This window comes from Homarus americanus, unplaced genomic scaffold (assembly GCF_018991925.1).
Source record: "Homarus americanus isolate GMGI-L3 unplaced genomic scaffold, GMGI_Hamer_2.0 scaffold6317, whole genome shotgun sequence".
In the NCBI taxonomy this organism is placed as follows: Eukaryota; Metazoa; Arthropoda; class Malacostraca; order Decapoda; family Nephropidae; genus Homarus; species Homarus americanus.
In genome coordinates, this window is record NW_024730668.1 from 18,869,213 (window position 1) to 18,887,290 (window position 18,078).

An 18,078-nucleotide genomic window follows, 5' to 3' on the forward strand; every position below is an offset into this window, starting at 1 on the left:
TATTTTGCTCAAGAGATAAAAATTGTTGTTCATTAGTGAACAATACTGGTTTTCAGTTAAAAACTGTTGTATTACAATAATATTCCCTCCTAATAGACTTGAATAAATACTTGAATGGAAATATACAATATTTTTGTTGAAACTACCAGTGTTTCAGTGTAAAGTGTCGTAATAATAAATGGTAAACAATTTGCCTTCGGCACTCGGTGTTTCAGGCACGGCGAGCCTCAGTTTATAGGACGTAGTGTTTTTACTGAAAGTTTTGTTGTTCCAATACCCTCAAAAACTTGGGTCGACTTATAAACAAGGAATATCATAAATTAACGATTTTTTGGTCAAAAAATCAGGGTCGACCTACAATGCTGATGTCAACACAAGTGTGGTTACAGCGAGACTGACTGAGTGAGGGAGAGCGGGGTGGTGTGACGCGTGTGTGTGTGGGGTGGCGGGCGGTGTGCGGTGCCGTGCTCGATTTGAATGTACTTCAATTACTTCAATGTACAGAATATTCCTCCGGCGGGGCAATCCGCTATTTGCGAATCCGTGTATGCTAAACCCGCGTATGTGAAGGGCCGACTGTACAGTATGGGGAAGTTATCAAGTTGGAGCCTTTTGTAACTAACGTCAACAATTAGATATCTTTTAGAAACTCAGAATAAAGGAAAGGATAATATAACTATTGAATTTATTTTTCTTTAGATCTAAGACAGAAGTTAGGGCCCCCTGGGATCCACCTCTAACTTCATGACTATATCAAATTGCATTGTCCTAAGATGGGTTGAATATAAATTATCACTATAACAAGATCTGTTTTATGGAATTAAGTTATCATACTGACCTCTAATGGATTTTTTGTCTTTAATGTTTCTTCAGGAACCTCAGACAGAATACCAACAGTTCTTGGTGACAGCTCAATTTGTTCTGTGTTGATGTGTGGTGATGGCTGCAGTGATGTACTCTGTGGCAGCTGGTTATGAACCCCAGGTGAGCCAGCAGGTGAGTTATAATTAACAAGGGAGGTAGTTTGGGATTCCATTCTGATACTAATGCCTTGTGACCTGAAACAAAAAATGCAAATGCAAAATTGAAGTCTGTTGAACACAGTTACCAAATATGGACATGCAGGGGTAGAAATTCACCATTTTTTCAGTCGCCAGCAGGACTAGTAGATTTGAAAATTCACTAGTCCTTATAAATTTTTACTAGCCCTTAAACAATTTGTCAAGAAACATTAAACATTGGCACTTACCGGGTTTATACAAAGTTCTATTTACTGTGTGACATTTATTTACAAGTAGAAACCATGTTAAATCATAAACCAACACTGGAATAACTTAATTAATTGCATGGAACACAGATTTTTCATTGCATTTGAACAAGCATTTCCTGTACATGCTCCTCGTTCAATTCATTGTCATCGTCCAGATTTTCCACTGTGCAGCAGCCAGCAGTGTGAGTGTAGCCATCCACACAGCGGGCCCCAGTTGTTAAGAATCTGGCAAATGCTTTGTCCGGATTGAAGTTGCCAACACTCTCTGTTTGCAACTGAACCACCATGAGATCCGTCAGGTGGTCATCAGTGAGACGACTGCGCCAGTCAGTCTTAATTAGTTTGACCTGGCTAAAACCACGTTCAGCATCAGCCGAACTAGCCGGAATGGAAAGCAGTAGGTCAACCAGATGGAGAAATGAGGCACACCTTTCTCCGTATGATTGGTTGATTTGTTGCCAAGACAGTCTTGAAACAAGTGATGTCTTATTCTTGTAAATGTAACTTTTGAGCACAGTCCATTCATCCTCTACCAAAGTAGGATTCACCTCTGCCTCCATCAGTGTTGTCTCAAGAGCCTGGGCCAACACTTGCACAGCGCTATCCCCGAAATCTTCATTTCCACTGCACTCTGCAGGCCACAATTTGATATTCAGAATCCATGCGCTCTGGAGAATCGTGCTGGCCATGTCAATAAATCTTTTGTTTAGACATGAAATCAGTGATGTCAGCAAATCACGCCTTGCAGTCTTAAAAGTGTTGCTTCTACCACTCAGCTTCTCTCCCTGGAACATGGTCGTGTCACCTTCCACAATCCTTCTCAGGCTGGGTCCTGGCCAAGTCAAATATTTGTTAAGCTGTACAACAACTGCAGTCTGAATTTCATTCACGGTAGAAGAAATATTGGTTGCCCATGCTGGACCAGCTCTGAGAGGCCCCTAAGGCACCACACCCCACAACCAGCAGGAGGTGAAGGTACTGGACTATGTCAGCACTGATTAGAAGGAGCAGGTAGTTCTTAGGTTTTCTGGATGAATCCTTGTGGTACGCCTTGTAACTCTTCAGTAGATGCTCCAATGCCTGCAGCATATGCGGGAGCCACCTTATACCACCCACACGTGTTGGAACCAGAAATGGTACCTGACATATGTCATGAGCACCCTTCAACATGCTCCTGTTGAGAGAACTCTTTTCATAGAACAGGTATATGCCTCGCAGCAGTAAGTCAACCTTTTTGGCTAGTGGAACATCCTTTACTACATCCTTGTAAGTGAGTTCAATTTTATGTGCAGTGCAATGGATGCCTTCCAACTCCGGTTTCTCTAGATCTCTTCTCAATCGAGCTACTAAACCATTTCTGCACCCAGTCATAATGCTGGCCCCATCTGTACCAATGCCAACTAGCTTCTGCTTCCAAGTTTCGCCATAGCATGAATTCATCGTAGAGCAGACACATTTCTTGATAGATGCAGCATCAACTTCGATTGAAACTTGGTGTAGTTCCACCAGTGCTTCCCAATTGGATAATAATAATATATAATTTATGCAAAATAAATAATGATAAGGTTTGAGTAAAAAATAAGAATGTGCAAAAGCTTTTAACCATGACCAAATTCTCATACTATATCTTTACAATTCACTTTGTTCTAAAAAAAAACAGGGGTGATGGTGGTAGAGTGGTACCGCTCTTGCCTTCGCAAGCGAGATGTCACGGGTTCGATTCCCGGGCCGGTGGAAGTTGTTTGGACATACTTCCTAGCCCCCATTAGTCCCTGTTCACCTAGCAGTAAAGTAGGTACTTGTTGTAAATCGAAAGTTGCGAATTCGTATTCAGGGACAAGTTGTTGGAGCTTCCAATAACTTAATGACATAAACCCTTGACTCTTCAGGCTTCTACGCCCTTAACTCATGAGACATAAAGGCAAGCATGAACTTAGCATGCTTCCCTGTTGGGCACTGTAAACGCTTCTGCGCTTCACCTTGCACAAGGCTGTAGGGGAGTGCCCAATAAAAAAATAAAAAAATAAAATAAAAAAATTCTAAAATACAATAGTCAATTACTATTTGATTTTGAATGTGTGTGTGAATTGGTTGTATAATTTTGTACGCGTTATTATTTTTCGATACCTTGTTTGTATCGGTGATAATCTGAATATGTACAGTACTTGAAATTGTTTTTTGATAATAAATGGTGTGATTGTTGATAGAAAGGCAGTTTTCATCACTTGTCAGTTGTTTTTATTCTTGCCTATTATACATTCAGGTATTAAATTTTGCTGTCATTGCTTTTATATATTGTAGTATTATGTATAGAAATGAATTCGTCAATAATAATTGTATATCTACATAATCAGACTGCGTTTATTCATTACAATGCACGGTTTCCATACACCGACATGAATAGCGGTGGTATGTGTGTGTGACGTCATACAATCCCTGAACCGGCCTGGTGTTCTAGGTGGCATTGCACCAACTCATTTGCCCAGTTTTATCACACTACATTATATCATTGAGTGTATATATTTTATTTTAATTTTCATATAAAGTGTTATATACAGAAAATGGGTATCCCTTCCGCTTGCAATACTGGTGATACAATTAAGATAACTAGCATTAATAGTGTATTCTCTATAGGAAGCTCTTATACACATTGAGTGTGTCTTACCACTGTCATCGGCCCACTCGCCCATCGGGTGATCCCAGACCAGCAAAATACTGTAGTAAAATCTTGTCGCCCTTATGCTATTTTGGTCGCCTTGGGCGACCAGGCGAATGTGAATTTCTACCCCTGGACATGCAAAAATACAATACAGATAATAAATCAATTACTGTACCCAGCAAGCTTAGGGCCAAAAACAAACTGAATTCTGGAATGGTGAGAGGATGCAGTCCCCACATTACCAGAGAGTGACATAAAAGTATTCCCTGATTTATGAAAGTGGTCCAATCCTAAAAAGACTTTTGTAAATTAATTTTTTATAAGCTGTATCACATTATCCCATAGACTTTAGTTATAAGAGAAGAGATATGTCCCGACAAAAAATAAAACCTTCCTCATGCCCTAAACACTGAAAACACGCAAAAGCAAAATTTGATTCAATTTTTCCTCTGCCATCGGTTAAATAAGTTAATTTTTTTTAGTACAGTATTGTAAAAGTACTATATTAGGACTTTTTGCATGTTAGGAGAGATTAGGTCAGGTTTTCAAAGGTTTGTTCGGTGTTTTTAAAGTGTTTTAACCCCACATTTCCCTTTATTGAAAGCCCAGCCCACTTTGTGCAAAATAGCAATGAAAATAAAGGTCATATTCTTTTAACTCACCATGGAAACTGTATGTATATTATGTATGTGCTCCATTTATATACACTATTTATTCAGCCTAGCTAGCAGCGTGTGGCAATGTATTTACCATGTCCCACACGCTTAATTAATGTGCCTGGCGACATATGGAAGCTGCTAATGTATCACTTACCACATGTCGCCCAAAAAGCTAGTTGACCCCCCAGACAGAGTAAGGAGCGCCACCTCGCTTGTGTATCTTTGTTTATCCAGGAAATAGAACCTACGAAAACTCTACAGGTGTTTGTGTTCGCTCCTGTAGATAGAACTTGATACCCAGAACACATGCAGAAACCACAAGAAAAACCTTTTTGGTTATTCGATTCCTACAATTCCTATTATGACATAAAATGAATCCTTCCCAAGCGTCTGATATCTAAACTATTAGTCAAAAAATTTCCCCAAGTAATACTTTTACTTTTATCCTCTTCGCCACTGATCGGCTTGTTAGCCGCTTGGGCGATCGGTCACGTCTCTTTTCCTTTATATTCTTCACCAAAAGGTCGGCTCGCTAGCCGCCCGGGCGATCGGTCACGTCTCTGTCACGCACTGTTGGCAAATACTGGGCATGCACCGGCTCCTGAATGTACCTGAACCCGCTCCAGTGTTGGTCAAGTCTTCTCTTGAAAGAGCTCACACTCGGTGCCGTCACAACACTCTCTGGTAGATTGTTCCAAGAGTTTACAACCCTCACTCCGAAAAAAGTTTGCCCTCACGGTTTTCTGGACTTTAGGCTTCTTCAATCTTGAGCTGTGACCCCTTGTGGGGCGAGCGTCCGCCAGCTCCAAGTAAGGACACTCAACTGAGTAGTGCCCCCTGAGATGCTTATAAACCTCAACTAGGTCCCCCCTTGCCAGTCTGTAGTATAAGCTAGGCAAGTTCAGGCGCTCCAATCTCTCAGGGTAGCTGAGGTGCCGAAGTGCAGGCACCAGTTTGGTGGCCCTCCTTTGAACATTTTCAACCAACTGACAGTCCCTAGCATATCTTGGGGACCAGATGGGGTGACAGTACTCCAGATGGGGAAGCACTTCACTCCTGAAGATCGTCACGAGGGACGGACCGTCTAGATATCTGAACGACCTTCTTATAAGACCCAATAATTTATTTGCCTGATTTACCTTCTTCTCACAATGGCCCGAGAACTTCAGCTCATTGTCAACATACACACCTAGGTCCTTCTCACACACAGTCTCAACTAGTACATTTTCTTCATCCCGTTGGGACATATGGTACGCCTCCTTACCGTTGGTACGCCCCAGGTGCATCCTCTTACACTTCGTGACATTGAATCTCAGCAGCCATTCCTTCGACCATTCCTGGAGCCCACAGAGGTCCTTCTGCAGCTCTTCACAGTCCGCTTGGTTCTTAATTTCCCGAAATAACTTGGCATCATCGGCAAACATTTGTATGGAGGAGTGTACAACGTCAGGCATATCATTTATGAAACAAACAAACAACAGCGGGCCCAATACACTACCCTGCGGTACCCCACTTGTTACAGGTACAGATGACGATTTCGTGCCATTAATCACCACACATTGCTTGCGGTCATGTAGAAAGTCTTCTATCCACGCTAGGACATTTCCCCGAATTCCGTACCCTTCCAGTTTGATTTTCAGCCTTTCGTGGGGTACACTGTCGAAAGCCTTGGCAAAATCTAGGTAAATATTGTCGATATTACCACCCCGTTCTAGAATATGGGTCCAAATATCCAATACCTTGAGCAATTGTGTCAAGCAAGAGCGCCCCGGCATAAAACCGTGTTGGCAATCTTTTACAAGGTTGTTTCGTAGTAGATGTTCCATCGCTGCATCTCTGATAATACTCTCAAGTACCTTACATATTATGCTGGTCAGGCTCACCGGTCTATAGTTGTTCGTGGAGTGACTATCGCCCTTCTTGAAGATAGGACTCACATAAGCCACTTTCCATTCACTGGGGACCATTTGTTCATCCAGGCATTTACAAAACAGAATCTTCAGGGGCTCTGCAAGCTCGTTGCACAGCTCCCTTAGCACTCTAGGATGCACCATGTCAGGTCCAGGACTCTTATGGACCTTTAGCCTGGACAGTTTATTTCTAATACCCTCTTCTGTGAACACAATGTGGGTCAGTGCTGTGTCGAACCGTCTGTCCTCAAACGCAGGAAGGTTAGTTGCATCCTCTCTTGTGAACACTGAGGAAAAGAAGCTGTTCAATGCCTCAGCTTTATCCTGGTCAGAATCTGTGTAACTACCATCTTCAAGCCTCAGGTCTGATACTCCTACTCGCGTTTTCAATTTCGACTTTGCATAGCGGTAAAACGCCTTTGGGTTTGACTTGACCTCGCGTGCAACCAGCCTTTGGAACTCCTTTTCAGCCCTCCTACACTCTATCTTTGCTTGGTTTCTGGCTCTTGCATACATCCTCCTGTCTTGCTCATCGTTTGACCCAACACACGTCTTGAATTTCTGGGTTTTCTTCTTAATTTTGTCGACCGCCGCATGGTTCATGTGTAGGGATCCCCTCGTATTCCTAGAAGCACTGGGTTTGGTCTTGGGTATATATTTATCGATCAAATGGGTCATTTTACTAGTTATGATATTCAGCGTAGTGTCTGCGTTCTTGTACCTTAATAAGTCAGAATTACCTAAAATATAGATACAAAAGCTATTATGGTTAAAATTTCAATGTTGCCATGCACAGAATTCTATATAGATTCTTATACATACAGTATTGGGAGATGGAGCAAACAAAAATTTAATATAGTACTTTACTCTAAAGCATTTTCATTGAAAATTTATAGTTTTTGAGTTATTTTGACTTTTCTACCTCACATAATGCAAGTTTGCAGGGAAATACATTGTTTACTTATTACTCAGCCAATCAACGGAAGTTTAGATGTCTCGTGATACTTGTGAGCATACACAAGCTCTGGAAGTTGAATTGCATACAGTACAATAGCTGTATGATGGAGTCTCTGTGAAGTTTGCTCCATGGCGGATTGGCGTGTAATTCACCGAGTATTTACAAACGAAGCCGCAGCTGTTGACTTCTTCGGGGCTCAGGGTGTTCTCCCTTCTTCGGTCAAGTGTCCAAGGTGTGATTCAGACTGTCAGTATTGCACTTGGTATTGCCGTAAGAGACAGACACTCCCCCAAGGGAAACAGATCTCATAATTGTGGGTTTACGTTGTCTGAACATCATACTGCACCACTTCATCATTCATGTGGCATCACTTTATCGTCCTACACCTCTTTACCATGGTAACAAGTTTTTATCATATTGAGGACTATGAGGTAAGGTCAGGTCCTACCGGTTAGGTTAGGTTAGCAGTCAGATTCCCAGCTGGGTTAGTTTAGGTTAGCACCAGAAACTAAGGTCATATTCATTTGAATCACAACAAGAACCATAGGAAAAACATATTTTTTACAAAGTGGATATTTTGTTGTGAGTGGCTAAGTTCCTACTAACGCTATTTTGCCGTAAATGCACTCTGATTGGCTAAGTACTTTCTGTTTAATATGACGGGGGGGTCTGCCCCCCGGCTAGGAAGTTAGGTAAGGTTAAGTAGGTTTCTTTGGTTGGTTAGGTTAGGTTCTATTTGGTTCTAGTGAATGGCGCCTCTTTTATAATGATTAGTTTCCGTGAACAACAGAAATATGGTTAGGTATGTTTACAGCTACACAACGATCGACTCACTGCAAAATGCCAAATGCTATCAGTCACAATCAAATATACTTCTCGTGTTGTTCGCCGGTAATGGATGATTAGCCAATCAGAGTGCACTCACAGTAAAAAGCATTCGTAGGAACTTAGCCGGTCACAGGAAAATATCCACTGCCTATTTTTTATGGAAAATCAAAACCTGGCTACTATTGTAAATTGACCTATTACTGTTCATTTTCTTACAATATTTTCATCAGTGAGTTCTGATATGATAATCATTTATTGTGAGAATTGTTCATTTCATAGATAATTAGGCACCTAGGCACACACTAGTTTATCTTGCAGGCGATAAGGAGGCCGCACTCTGCCGAGGGGATTTTCCCGCGCCCGAGGCAGTTTTTTTCAGCATGTCGTGTGAAGGTTGTCGCCGATCTTACATAGACGTAATTTCTGAATTTAGGAATAAAGACAACGCGACGCTTCAATTGTTTAAAGATTACAGCATTGTTCCTATCATAGAGACTGTATATTTTCTTACATTATTTTCATCAGTGAGTTCTGATATTATAATCATTTATTGTGGGACCCGCCAACACAGTAAATCACTCCGGTGCCCGGGGTGCATAGCGCCGATGCGGCTGTATCATCTCACGTCCAGAAAACGCCTAAAATTTCACCATATTATAGTAAGTTTTTTCTGTTTAATATACCGGGTGGGTCCGTGCAAGGAAGTTAGGTAAGGTTAAGTAGGTTTGTTTGGTTAGGTCTGTTCTTCATACCCACAAGTTAAGCAACGTTTATTTTAAAAATAATTTTTTTTTAACATATTTCCACAAACTACCTACTAACAGTGTCCACTAAACTATAACAGTGGAAATCAGGTGTTTTCATAATTTTTGTCAATCAATTTCGCTCACTGCTGGTTAGTCCTCTATAATTACCTTGGTTTCATTAGTTTTTTACGTGTTTTTACCCAACAATTTCCCTCTACTTCAAAGCCCTGTCCACTTTATGTACCCAATATTGCAGGTAATTTGGGAGGGTAGGTGGGGGTCATAACTCAATAACTACTCGTTTTTCACGGAAATTACGTTCAAATTCGAAATGAAATACATAATATAAAGCTATTTTCCATAATAAATTACATATATGGCAATAGAAATATATACCTACTTTATCCAAGGGGTAAATCCAGATAAATCTTTTGGTAGTGCTTAACTTTGGGTACAGCTGCATTAGTCAACCCCTAAACCAACTAACTATTAAACACCCACACCATACCTGTTAACTGGAAATGTTGTCAGCAAGAATTTATTAAAATGTCTGAAGGTAATTCTGTAGTCAACGTTAGTCAAGATAATTACTATTGGTTGTTTAGATACACTTCACGAGGTCGCTTCTGTGCTGCTACTTCGTCCATTTTCTGTTGTAAGATTTCAATCAGTTCTTGATGGAAATTTATTAAACTTCCATTATTTTTGGTTTATTAAATTTATCATTCCCATTACTTTGTCAATCTATTGGGTATTTTGTTGTTTGTTTCACTTTTAATTACCTCAAGTATTAGTGAGAAAAGAATAAAGGATATTTATTCAAATCCGGGACACAAAAGTGAGAGGCAAGTAAGAGTAGGATAATTTTACCTTTTCTTTGAGTGGTAATTTCCTTTATTTTTACTTATTCACTGGGAAAATGTATACTTCGTGTTTAATTCCTTTAATGTTCTGCTTTCAGGCTACGAGATTTTTTTTAGGAATGAAAGTAACAAAAGGACTCATTTCAGTAAACACTCAGAACAGATCAGCTTTATATCACTTCTGTCTGTTCTTTATTTCACACTGTTGACAAATAATGCATATATCCTTTGCATCCCTACACTTTTACTTTTATCCTCTTCGCCACTGATCGGCTCGTGAGCCGCTTGGGCGGTCAGTCACGTCTCTGATACAGTATTGGTTAATACTGGGCATGCACTGGCTCCTGAATGTATCGGAACTTGCTCCAGTGTTGGTCAAGTCTGGCCTTGAAGAGCTCACACTCGTTGTCGTCACAACACTCTTTGGCAGGTTGTTCCAAGAGTTCACAATACTCACTCCGAAAAATTTGCCCTCACAGTTTTCTGGACTTGTGGCTTCTTCAACCTTGAGCTGTGACCCCTTGTGGGGCGAGCGTCCGCCAGCTCCAGAAGGCTGCTCGACTGAGATGTGTGTATACACCTCAATTAGGGCCCCCCTTGCCCGTCTGTAGTAAAGTTAGGCAATTGTAGGCGTTCTAATCTCTCTGGATAATTGACAGTCCCTAGCATATCTGGGGGACCAGACGGGGTGACAGTACTCCAGACGGGGAAGCACCTCACTGATCTCACTCTTGAAGATCGTGGCGAGTGACGGACCATCTAGATCAAAGATAAGCGTACATAGCCTTTGATCTAGATATCTGAACGACCTTATAAGACCACACATACATATCCATGCTCATCATTTTTCTTATTTTATAGTTTTATATTATATGTTCTATATTTCTAAGCCACATCGTTCATATAGAATGCAATAATTTTTAAATAAGTTTGTTTATCTGAGACACGAATTTGCAAGGTCGGCCTGTAGCAGTCGCACTGTGCATGGTAGTTAGGTTAGGTAAAGTTAGGTTAGGTTAGGTCAGGTTAGACAGTTGGAGTTCTGGATACACACCTAAGAGAGAGACAGAATACACCTTTAAGCTGTCTCTGGTGTGTGGAGAACAGAGTAGCGGCACACAAAAGGTTTAACACAATAACTGTATAATGAATGAGAAGAAAGATATATTTTTTTTTCACTTATGAACGCGTAAAGCTCTGCATAGTAATTAACAACTTGGTTACTCGTGTGTGTGTGTGTGTGGCGTGTGTGTGTGTGTGTGTTATGTGGGTACTTCTTCTATGAACCAGTTTGTGGTAGACGACCAGCTGTCACCATCCATCCAGCATCTACTGTAAGCTTCGGGAGCAGGGAGACAAACAGCTGCTACTACTACTACTACTACTACTACTACTACTACTACTACTACTACTACTACTACTAATAATAATAATAATAATAATAATAATAATAATAATAATAATAACAAAAGGGAAATTAACAACTGATCAGAGAGCGAGATTGGGGTGAATGACTCAAGGATAAAATAATGACAGTGAAAAGGTTTGAAGACAGACTGGACAAGTGTAATTAATATAGGCCCATGCTTAAGACTATACAGGTATAGTCGTTTATGGGCAACATAACGTCAACGAGTGATAGGGTGTGTGTGTGTAGTGATGATGAAGGACAAACGAGGTGGTCCATTGTGGCGGTGGCGAAGTGGATGTAAGTTTTCCACCTTCTTATCCAAAAGTCGCCTTTCGATTCCTGCTGCCGGACCACTAAGAGGGTATGCAAATCCTTGGTTGTCGCTGCTACAGGGAGGGAAGAGGGGGGAGAAGTGGGGAAGGAGGAGGAAGGGGAAGGAGAGGGGGTGGAGGGTAAAGGGGACAAGGAGAGGGAGACGTGGGGAAGGAGGGTAAAGGGGAAGAAATGGGGGAGGAGAGAAATGGAGGAAGGAGTTTGAAGAGTTGTACAACGAGCTTGCCAAGCCCCTGAAGATCCTGTTCTGCAAATACCTGGATGAACAAAAGGTCCCCAGTGATTGGAAAATGACCTTTGTGAGTCCTATCTTCAAAAAGGGCGATCGTCACTCCACGAACAACTGTAGACCGGTGAGCCTAACCAGCATAGTATGTAAAGTACTTGAGAGTATTATCAGAGATGCCGCGATGGAACATCTACTACAAAACAATCTTGTAAAGGATTGCCAACACGGCTTTATGCCGGGGCGTTCCTGCTTAACACAATTGCTCAAGGTATTGGATATTTGGACCCATATTCTGAAATGGGGTGGTAATATCGACAGTATTTACCTAGATTTTGCCAAGGCTTTCGACAGTGTGTCCCATGAAAGGCTGAAAATCAAACTGGAAGGGTACGGAATTCGGGGATATGTCCTAGCGTGGATAGAAGACTTTCGACATGACTAATGGCACGAAATCATCATCAGTGCCTGTCACAAGCGGGGTACCACAGGGCAGTGTATTGGGCCCGTTGTTGTTTGTTTGTTTCATAAATGACATGCCTGACGTTGTACACTCCTTCATACAAATGTTTGCGGATGACGCCAAGTTATTTCGGGAAATCAAGAACCAAGCGGACTGTGAAGAGCGGCAGAAGGATCTCTGTGAGCTTCAAGAATTGTTGAAGAAATGGCTGCCGATATTCAATGTCACGAAGTGTAAGAGGATGCACCTGGGGCGTACCAACGGTAAGGAGACGTATCATATGTCCCAACGGGATGAAGAAACTGCACTATTTGAGACAATGTGAGAAGGACCTAGGTGTGTATGTTAACAATGAGCTGAAGTTCTCGGGCCATTGCGAGAAGAAGGTAAATCAGGAAAATAAATTACTGGGTCTAAAAGAAGGTCATTCAGATATCTAGACGGTCCGTCCCTCGTAACGATCTTCAAGAATGAAGTGCTTCCCTATCTGGAGTACTGTCACACCGTCTGGTCCCCGAGATGTGCTAGGGACTGTAAGTTACTTGAAAATGTTCAAAGGAGGGCCACCAGACTGGTGCCTGCACCTCGGCACCTAAACTACCCTGAGAGACTGGAGCGCCTGAACTTGCCTAGCTTATACTACAGACGGGCAAGGGGCGACCTAATTGAGGCGTATAAGCATCTCAAGTGGCACTACTCAGTCGAGTGTCCTTAACTGGAGCTGGCGGACGCTCGCCCCACAAGGGGTCACAGCTCAAGATTGAAGAAGCCGCAAGTCCAGAAAACTGTGAGGGCAAACTTTTTCGGATTGAGAGTTGTGAACTCTTGGAAAATCTTACAGAGAGTGTTGTGACGGCACCGAGTGTGAGCTCTTTCAAGACCAGACTTGACCAACACTGGAGCAGGTTCAGGTACATTCAGGAGCCGGTGCATGCCCAGTACTTGCCAACAGTGCGTAACAGAGACGTGTCCGATCGCCAAAGCGGCTAACGAGCCGATCAGTTGTGAAGAGGATAAAAGTAAAGTAAAAGTTAAGGACTCACAGCAACATCTCAAAAAAACCTCTGAGTGTCTCTGTGGCCACCGGCCCGGCCAGACACTCGTTCCTCCTCTCCGTTATAAGGCACCACAAGAAGGCACAAGTATTGTGTACTATTATACACGGGTTTATAAACAGCTACGGTGATACAAGTCTAGTCATCCTAAGAATTGGGTTATGTTATGTTAGCGTCAGTTTGGTTATGTTATGTTATGTTATGTTATGTTAGCGTCAGTTTGGTTATGTTATGTTATGTTATGTTATGTTATGTTAGCGTCAGTTTGGTTATGTTATGTTATGTTATGTTATGTTAGCGTCAGTTTGGTTATGTTATGCTAGCGTCAGTTTGGTTATGTTATATTGCTAGCGTCAGTTTGGTTATGTTATGTTATGTTGATGTTATGTTATGTTAGGTTAGCGTCAGTTTGGTTTATGTTATGTTGTGTTATGTTATGTTAGGTTGGGTTATGTTGCGTCAGTTTGGTTATGTTATGTTATGTTGGCGTCGGTTTGGTTATGTTATGTTAGCGTCAGTTTGGTTTATGTTATGTTATGTTAGCGTCAGTTTGGTTATGTTATGTTAGGCGTCAGTTTGGTTGTTGTTATGTTATGTGGCGTCGGTTTGGTTATGTTATGTTAGCGTCGGTTTGGTTATGTTATGCTAGCGTCCGTTTGGTTATGTTATGTTATGTTATGTTATGTTATGTTAGGTTAGCGTCAGTTTGGTTATGTTATGTTATGTTATGTTATGTTAGGTTAGGTTATGTTAGCGTCAGTTTGGTTATGTTATGTTATGTTAGCGTCAGTTTGGTTATGTTATGTTAGCGTCAGTTTGGTTATGTTATGCTAGCGTCAGTTTGGTTTATGTTATGTTATGTTATGTTATGTTATGTTAGGTTAGCGTCAGTTTGGTTATGTTATGTTATGTTATGTTAGCGTCAGTTTAGTTATGTTATGTTATGCTATGTTATGTTAGCATCAATTTTGGTTATGTTATGCTAGCGTCAGTTTGGTTATGTTATGTTATGTTATGTTATGTTATGTTAGGTTAGCGTCAGTTTGGTTATGTTATGTTATGTTATGTTAGCGTCAGTTTGGTTATGTTTTGTTATGTTATGTTATGTTATGTTATGTTAGCGTCAGTTTGGTTATGTATGTTATGTTATGTTATGTTAGCGTCAGTTTGGTTATGTTATGTTATGTTATGTTATGTTAGCGTCAGTTTGGTTATGTTATGTTATGTTATGTTATGTTAGGTTTGGTTATGTTAGCGTCAGTTTGGTTTATGTTATGTTATGTTATGTTATGTTAGCGTCAGTTTGGTTATGTTATGTTATGTTATATTTATGTTATGTTATGTTATGTTATGTTATGTTAGCATCAGTTTGGTTATGTTATGTTATGTTATGTTATGTTATGTTAGCATCAGTTTGGTTATGTTATGTTATGTTTATGTTATGTTATTTTATGTTATGTTATGTTAGTCAGTTTGGTTATGTTATGTTATGTTATGTTATGTTAGCGTCAGTTTGGTTATGTTATTGTTATGTTATGTTTAGCATCAGTTTGGTTATTATGTTATGTTAGCGTCAGTTTGGTTTATGTATGTTATGTTATGTTATGTTAGCGTCAGTTTGGTTATGTTATGTTATGTTGTTATTTTGTTGTATTGTTATGTTATGTTATGTTAGGTTGTATGTTAGCGTCAGTTTTGGTTATGTTATGTTATGTTATGTTATGTTAGCGCAGTTTGGTTATGTTATGTTATGTTATGTTATGTTATGTTATGTTATGTTATGTAGCATCAGTTTGGTTATGTTGTTATGTTAGCGTCCAGTTTGGTTATGTTATGTTATGTTATGTTATGTTATTTATGTTATGTTGTTAGCGTCAGTTTGGTTATGTTATGTTATGTTATGTTATGTTAGCGTCGTTTGGTTATGTTATGTTATGTTATGTTAGGTCGTTTGGTTATTTTTATTTATGTTATGTTATGTTATGTTATGTTAGCGTCAGTTTGGTTATGTTATGTTATGTTATGTTATGTTATGTGTCAGTTTGGTTATGTTATGTTTGTTATGTTGTGTTTGGTTATGTTTTGTGTTATGTTATGTTATGTTTATGTTATGTTAGCGTCAGTTTGGTTATGTTATGTTGTGTTATGTTATGTTATGTTAGCGTCAGTTTGGTTATGTTATGTTTGTTATGTTGGGTGTTTGTATGTTATTATGTTATGTTGTTGTTATGTTAGCTGTTTGGTTATGTTATGTTATGTTATGTTATGTTGCGTCAGTTTTGGTTGTTATGTTATGTTATGTTATGTTATGTTATGTTATCAGTTTGGTTATGTTATGTTATGTTTTTAGCGTCAGTTTGGTTATGTTATGTTATGTTATGTTATGTTATGTTATGTTATGTTAGCATCAGTTTGGTTATGTTATGTTATGTTATGTTATGTTATGTTAGCGTGTTTGTTATGTTATGTTTGTTATGTTGGTGTTGGTTATGTTATGTTGTGTGTTATGTTATGTTATGTTATGTTGCGTCGTTTGGTTATGTTATGTTATGTTTTGGCGTCAGTTTTGTTGTTATGTTATGTTATGTTGGCGTGTTTGGTTTATGTTTATGTTGGTTATGTTTGTTATGTTATGTTAGCGTCAGTTTGGTTATGTTATGTTATGTTATGTTGCGTCGTTTATGTTATGTTATGTTATGTTGTTTGTTATGTTATGTTATGTTATGTTATGTTATGGCGTCAGTTTGGTTATGTTATGTTATGTTATGTTATGTTGGTGTTTTGTGTTTTTGTTTGTGTTTATGTTAGCGTAGTTTGGTTATGTTATGTTATGTTATGTTGTGTTATGTTTATGTTGTTGTTATGTTAGCGTCAGTTTGGTTATGTTATTTGTTGTTGTTAGCGTCGGTTTGGTTATGTTTTGTTATGTTAGTCGTTTGGTTATGTTATGTTATGTTAAGCTCAGTTTGGTTATGTTATGTTATGTTAGCGTGTTTGGTTTGTTATGTTATGTTATGTTAGCGTCAGTTTGGTTATGTTATTTTATGTTATTTTGTTATGTTAGTTAGTTGGTTGATGTTATGTTATGTTATGTTAGCATCAGTTTGGTTATGTTATGTTGTGTTATGTTATGTTATGTTATGTTTATGTTATGTTATGTTATGTTAGCGTCAGTTTAGTTTAGTTATGTTATGTTATGTTATGTTTTGGTCAGTTTGGTTATGTTATTGTTATGTTATGTTAGCGTGTTTTTATGTTATGTTATGTTAGCGTCAGTTTGGTTATGTTATGTTATGTTATGTTAGCATCAGTTTGGTTATGTTATGTTATGTTATGTTAGCGTCAGTTTGGTTATGTTATGTTATGTTATGTTGGTTATGTTATGTTATGTTATGTTAGCGTCAGTTTGGTTATGTTATGTTATGTTATGTTAGCATCAGTTTGGTTATGTTATGTTATGTTATGTTAGCATCAGTTATGTTATGTTATGTTATGTTTATGTTATATTGGCGTCAGTTTGGTTATGTTATGTTATGTTATGTTATGTTATGTTAGCGTCAGTTTGGTTATGTTATTGTTATGTTATGTTAGCATCAGTTTGGTTATGTTATGTTATATTAGCGTCAGTTTGGTTATGTTATGTTATGTTATGTTAGCATCAGTTTGGTTATGTTATATTTATGTTGTAATAGTTTGGTTATGTTATGTTATGTTATGTTATGTTAGTCAGTTTGGTTATGTTATGTTATGTTATGTTATGTTATGTTAGCTTTTATGTTATTTTTTTGTTATGTTATGTTATGTTATATTTATGTTACATCTTTGGTTGTTATGTTATGTTATGTTATTTGCGTCAGTTTGGTTATGTTATTGTTATGTTATGTTGATCAGTTTGGTTATGTTGTATTATGTTAGCGTCAGTTTGGCTATGTTATGTTATGTTATGTTATGTTAGCGTCAGTTTGGTTATGTTATGTTATGTTATGTTATGTTATGTTATGTTAGTTGTTATGTTAGCGTCTTTGGTTATGTTATGTTATGTTATGTTATGTTGCGTCAGTTTGGTTATGTTATGTTATGTTATGTTATGTTTTTATTTATGTTATGTTTGGTTATGTTATGTTATGTTATGTTTTTTTATGTTATGTTATGTTATGTTATGTTATGTTATGTTATGTTAGGTTAGGTTAATCTTAAGGCAAGTAAGCTGGTGTGTATAATCTTCACAGACGCGAAATAAATTAGTAAGTATAACGATGTAGACAAAGTACAGTGAACACACACACACACACACACACACACACACACACACACACACACACACTACACAAGCGCATGCAGCCCATACGAGGCTAATCCCAACTATTGTAAAAACTATCAACAACTCGTAGTTCGCCAGTGTGTTTCCTCCCTGGTAATCTCACCTTGGTATCCTAACTGTTCTGAAATTCCTTGTTAAGTGACGCTGTTCTCCTTGTCATTAATCAATATATTTACCATTTATGTCATCTGTATATTTTACGCTGATGGTTGCTGGAATTATTAATAAACCTTTAATTATTATTATTATTATTATTATTATTATTATTATTATTATTATTATTATTATTATGTTTATTATTATTATTATTTATTATTATTATTATTATTGTGTTGGACGTCTCTACAACTGCTACTTACTTCCCACAGCCTACCTG

At 38.8% G+C, this 18,078-nt stretch overlaps 1 protein-coding gene across 1 annotated transcript in view; it reads right to left on the bottom strand.

Moving 5' to 3' along the window:
• LOC121867264 overlaps positions 1–9,670 on the bottom strand; it is a 38,257-nt gene extending 28,587 nt beyond the window's left edge. The window contains exons 1-2 of the mRNA XM_042367130.1: positions 9,539–9,670; positions 839–1,058 (exon numbers count right to left, since the gene is read on the bottom strand). Coding sequence (XP_042223064.1) covers positions 839–1,036 — 198 coding nt within the window. The 5' untranslated portion in view covers positions 1,037–1,058; positions 9,539–9,670. The remainder of the gene's footprint in view (positions 1–838; positions 1,059–9,538) is intronic.
• Between the last annotated feature and the right edge of the window lie 8,408 nt (positions 9,671–18,078).